Source organism: Gobius niger (genome assembly GCF_951799975.1).
Source record: "Gobius niger genome assembly, chromosome: 14".
NCBI classification, from domain to species: Eukaryota; Metazoa; Chordata; class Actinopteri; order Gobiiformes; family Gobiidae; genus Gobius; species Gobius niger.
Window position 1 is genome coordinate 12,786,991 of NC_136865.1, and position 6,088 is coordinate 12,793,078.

The 6,088-nt window shown below is 42.3% G+C and overlaps 1 protein-coding gene across 1 annotated transcript; it reads left to right on the forward strand.

Annotated features, from left to right (window-relative positions):
* Positions 1-809: 809 nt before the first annotated feature.
* On the forward strand, positions 810-5,713 carry nrsn1l (neurensin 1-like). Its single transcript, XM_079571339.1, has 4 exons — positions 810-942; positions 2,383-2,462; positions 3,164-3,316; positions 5,232-5,713. The coding sequence occupies exons 2-4, from the start codon at positions 2,403-2,405 to the stop codon at positions 5,643-5,645; spliced, it is 627 nt and encodes a 208-aa protein (XP_079427465.1). The 5' UTR covers positions 810-942; positions 2,383-2,402; the 3' UTR covers positions 5,646-5,713.
* The last annotated feature ends 375 nt before the right edge of the window (positions 5,714-6,088 follow it).

A 6,088-nucleotide genomic window follows, 5' to 3' on the forward strand; every position in this document is an offset into this window, starting at 1 on the left:
TCTAGCCGCGGCATTTTTGCACGGCGATTAAAATTACAACAGTGGAGGTTAAAACTAACTCAGTGGTTGAATTCTCCAGATTCTGCATGTCCATATTGACGAAGGTTCAGTGAAACTTGTGTTTAACAAACTTGAAGCTAGCCAATTTTCACTGCGATGTTTCTCACCTCCCTTGAGGCCTAGGGAGCTGTGGGAGGACTCGTTTCAAAGCCCTGACTTTGCTCTTTCCAATGCAGACAAATATAGTCTCTATCATTTTTGGTCCCGGAAATATCGTTGTTTTTTTCAGTGCTAGATCGGCCGATAGCCAATATTGTAAAATCCTGAAATATCGGCCGGCCGATATATCGGTTGGCCTCTAATTGTAGCACCAGTCATTAGACCAGGGCCAGCACCACAGTCAGTTCACAGTGTGCTCTGCTATTGTTATATAAGATGGGAAAAAAAACAACAACAATCGATGAAGAGACAAATTACCAAGAGATTTTAGCTTCAAATAAACTGCTTTTATAAATTAGACAAAAATAAAACAAACACAGTGTCACAAGCAATAGCCTTTGACCTGCCTGCATTTTATTTATTTCTAATATTGTGTTGTATTTCAGAGATCCAAAATACTTAATAGCATGTAAGCCGAATATGAATGTTTTATAATACAATATCTACTTTAATGATGAATGCAAATAAAAGGGCTGAATAGTATCATTCCTAGCGTGCGTGGCCAGCCTGGTCAAGCTTGTGTCGTGCTCTTTTCCTTCCAGATCTCAGGCTACTTCTTTCTCCTTGTCTGACTCAGTGGATGAGTTGTTTTTTGTTTTGGCCACGCTCGTCGCGCATGCTCAGTGCGCCCGTTCGTCTGATTCACATCACCACCGCGTTGAACATCCATCGGTCCGACAGCTCATGGATCCCAAGTGAGAAGCGCCAGCTCTCCGGCCAGGGGTAAGAGCTCCAGTCCTTTTAACCTCTGCTACAACACCCGGTACTTGCACAACAACAACGGAACAAAAAAAAAAAAAAACTATCCAAGCGGGGCTGAGAGCGGAGAGGAGAGTTCTGTTCTGTCTGTCCGTTGCAGCGACCAAAGCAAAGGCAGTGCGCGCCCGCGATGACTCATGTCACCATCGGGAACACTCAGTGATAAACAGCGTAACATGCAGATGTCGAATCGTTTTTAAAACTTTGAAGCGCCATACTACTTTAATGTGAACGCTGGATTCTGTTGACAACAATCTAGTCAGCTGTTATTCACCTTGTCATAAAAACAGTGCGCTCCGGCTATGCGTTTTTTTTTTGTAATGGTCGCCTGATAAGTATAGCCAAAACACACGTGGTTCAAAAATAATTAAGGAGCTTGTTCTGTTGTGCACTTTTGTAAAAGTAATGTCTTGACAGTACTACCTGTTGCCTGCACAACAACTGTACTGTATTAGTCAGCCTAAGCGCCATATTGTCTGTATTTATTTATTTATTTACACCGCAACGCTACAACAGGCGTCTTAATAACGACTTTGTAAAATTTAATGCCCACACATTTGCAATTGGCCGAATTTATATTGACTTTTTCCAGTGTACGGTCAATAGATGTTTAAAAGGAAAAGCTCAAGATGCATGGTTTTCATGTCTTTTATTGAATTCTGCCACGTTGTATTAAAGATGCTATTATACTCACATTATCAGGCTACAGTTTGCGCCTTTGTTTATGTCAATCATTTGCTAATATGAAATTATCAATAGAAACCTTTTTTTTTTTCTTTTTTCACTCCGAAAAACATACCAACTCGCTAAAAACATAATATTGATTCACCATAAGCTCTTTTTTTTGTTTTGTTTTTTGTTTAGGCCTACACACACACACACACACACACACACACACACACACACACATGACTCCATGAATGGAGACGCACATTAATCACAAGGCCTCACTTCACTCTTCCTTTAGTTGATGGATGGCACTTTGTCCGTCATGTTGCGGATTGGAGCCCGGCTGGATTACAATTCCTGGTTGTGTGGCCTGTTTAAAAGCGTTTGGACACTGGGAATGAGAAGAATCAATCAAACAGCCCCGTGGAGGCAAACGCGCTGACGGACATTTGAGGGGAACGGGTTATGTGCGTGAGTCATGCGTGGGCGGGTAATAGCAACACGCGACACCAGCCTTCAATCGTTCACACAGCGACAATAAGGGTGCACAACAGAGTGGATTTATGGCATGTCCCTCTGGAGGAAAGGTTTTATTAAGGAAATCCATATTCAGGGGGATAAACAATGCGCGTATTACACTGGTCTCGGAGCTGATGTACATACAAATCAGCGGTGTTTCCTGGTACATGTATAAGTTGACTTCAGTAAAAGGATAAATTTTGTGCTTTACTGCAGGTGTCTGAGTGAGAGCTGAGATGCCGCTGTGCTCCAATGCCTGTGCGCCCGGGTCAGGAGGGGAGTCGTCTGGGGGTGAGGTAAGCTACAGGAGTACACGGAAAAGGAAACACTACATGTACTTTTTTCTTTATAATGGACGAATGCAAACTGGATCAGCAAAAGCTCTACTCCTTCTACTGAGGCACAGACATGCAGTATGAAGCATGACACATACATCACTTTTGGAAATATATGGTTAAACAAAAAAACAAGCAATAAGCAACGATGCAACAAACAATACAACAAACAACATCCGCATAGACAGTTTAAAGCCCTTAAGCTCACATGTTGTGTTTCTACAGTTACAGTTGCACCAAAAGTTATGTAACTGTCTACATGTTAAAATGTCTGACCATTGCTGTGATGATATGGTGGTGCAGCAGTTTGTGCTCTCACCTCTCAGCAACAAAGTCCCAGATTTAATTTCCGGGCCAAATCCACAATGGTCTAAAGCCTCCAGCTTGGAAACCTGGACCAAGACGGCTCAAGATCTGGAGATGTGTCAGCAGACACTGTACTGCAGTCGCCCACTGCTCCTGACTAGTTGCCCTGAGGCACTGTTTGAAGGATGGATCAAATGCAGAACACAAATTGCCCTACAGGGAAAGTAAAGTCTGAAAGTGAATGCAGTGTACATGTGTATGTCTTGTTCACACATTGCAAAGCGCACAATGTGCTTTACTAAACTATATATCTCTTTCGTAAACTTATTATTATTGTGTATACTCCCACCTCCCAGGGGGGCTCCAGCTGCCTGCAGTTTGGTGTGCGCTCTTACCTGCACCACTTCTACGAGGAGTGCTCCTCCACCATGTGGCAGAGGAACCTGGAGGATCAGGGGTTCGTCCAGAGCCAGAGATCAGCCCTGTGGTGGAACTCAGCCATCTGGAAGGTATCTATTCTGAAAACAGTTGGCCGCAAAGTGTCTAGTAAACAAGAGCCTGCAGTACTTAACTCCCATAAAAACATCAACAGTACCACAGAATCTTAAGGGTATAAGTGCTGTTCCAAGTGGGTCTTATCGGAGAGGCAAAAAACAATTTATTTCAAAAAATTAAAATGTCCACAGATGGTATAACACATTGCTTTTTTTGATCGCTCCCACTTTGCAGCACATAACATGAAAGTAGCATGGTAACTAATGATAACAAGGGACAGTGCATTTGGCAGCCCTATTTCATCATATCATAACATCATCATCAAACATTACTTATCTTATTATTATCTAATTTTTCCTTCTTCTATTTTGCTCATGACACTTAATTAAAGACACACATACATCTAGAGAAAAACCTAAGTGAAAAAGAGTGACAAACTTCAGAGAAACAAACCACTCACAATACGGGGACAATAGGTGACTTCAGCACCACGGACAGCTCTCACAAAAATCTCTTCTACAACGACCAGACTAGGTATACCATATGTTCCTCGTTCGTGTATTCCACCCTGCCCATTGTCTGGCTGGATAAACATTATGCCACAGATCCTGTTCTCCGCCAGCATTACACCTGGTTGCAATAAGCTCCACCTGGATTCAGTAATAGGAAATGAGCTGATTTGGAAATTTGTGCGCACAGAGCAGTTTGGAGTGCTGTCTCTGCAGGATCACCTACAAACAGCGGTGCAGTGATATTTGTACAAATGGGTTTGTGTATGTCAGCCACCTGCACGCTTGGCAATGTTTTTCTTTTTTCTTTTTTTTTTTGGGGGGGGGGGTCCCAACTACGCAAACAACTGTATGACCTTTTTTATAATGAGAAGGGAATGTGCTACCCAATGAATATGTAAAAGATGAGTGCTTATTAGGGCACTAGACATTTTTCGATTTCATTTTTTTTATCAATGACACCAAAGATAAATATAAATGGGATATATAAAGGAATCAAACCTGGGAGCTGCAACTCACCCAAATACGTTACATTGGAGTCATCAACAGTGCACATGCCCTCTATTCATTTGGCTTGACCGGATAGTAGGGAACAAATTAAACTAATTAGTCAAGTAATACCAATTGCCTGATGTGTTGTGTCGTGTTGCTACATTCGCTCTCATGACCGACGAGAGAGAGCGTTGTCAAGTGACACAATATTAATATTGTACACTGTAATTAGCACTCCTGTAGTGAGAGACCAGAGCATTTCAGGGTATGCTACTTGAGTTTGCATTCACACTATTTAATTAAAATCAATGCATTAAAGGATTCTGATTCTGATTCTGAATTTGTTCTGATTAAATAAAAAATGTCCTGGTATTGCATTTAACATTTGTGTTCACCATATACTGTTACAAATTTATTATGTTGTATCATATTATAGCATCATACCTCATACCTTTAAGGCTTTATGTCAAATTGTTGTTTTAGCAGAAGTTTCAGCAGAGCTTCTGACCTAAAACCATGGTGTGTGAGAGGACTGATGAAGGATAGGCTGTAGTCTGGATGTCTTATGCAGAACATCCAGACTGCATAAGGCATCCAGAGCACATGTCTCTGGCTACCATCATTTACCCAGAAACATGTGCTCAAGACATTGTGCTAGTCTGACCATTCAAGTCTGGCTGCTTCCGTGTGAAGAGGGATAAGTAACCTCTGTGGAGCGTCATACTGATATGCAAGCCAAAACCATAAGTTGCCGAGTCTGTGCCTGGGAGTCAAAGTTATGGCTATACTACAGGGATAGTAAGTCGGTACAGCATGACTCAATAAGATAAATAGCCATTTAATTGTATTCTTGAACACTGGATACAGACAAAATCTATATATTGGAAGTCTTAAATGTGTAAAATTGCTTTCTGTGTCTACTTCTCAGGTGTCCTTGGCCCTTGGTTTCCTCATCCTAACTGCGGGAATAGTCAGCCTGTCTGTGGGATACTCCACTCCACATAAAATCGAGTCTTTTGGGGAAGGCGACCTCTTCTTTGTGGATGCTCAGGCCATTAACTTCAACCGGGGGCTTCATCAGAGCAGAGCAGCTGGGATCGGGCTCTCCTGCCTGGGTGCGGCTCTGGCTGCCATGGGGTTGGCAGTCTGGGTCCTACCCAGGGCTGACTGGAAGCATGGGCTATTCAACAGAGATGGAAATGGGGAGGGCATGGGGGAATGGCTGCCCAAATGGAGGGGTTTTGGTGATGCGGGGGATGTAGTCACCAAGCCACCAGGCATAGATGAGAAAAAAGTCCCTGTTACTTTGTCTAAAGTAGAAAGTGTCCAACCAGATTCTTAAAAGATGTCCTCATGGGGGCAGCTGTTCCTTTCCTAGACTCTCCTCATTCCTCATTCTCCTCATTATTACCGCATATTATATTATACTATTTTATATTATATTATATGGTGTTTGCGTTTCAGCGCAATTGCCATCGTAACTCTACTTTGCGGAAATGTTTTCATAAATCGCCCTTGTAACAGTTGTTTTTTCCCCCCCAAATGGCATCAAAATAGCATTTTGAGCTCAAGGCGTCATTGTGAATCATCTTGTAACGCAGCGACGCACTGTGTTTGTGCCAGCAGCTATTGTTTTATTACACTAACAAATGACTAAAGACACTGCAGGTTCCACTAATAATATATTCAGGTTATGCCGTGTTTGTTATGGTGCCACATTAGGGATGTCGTATGTAAAATACACTGGGAGAAGGGGTTAGGATTTACATAAACTTCTTACAGCCA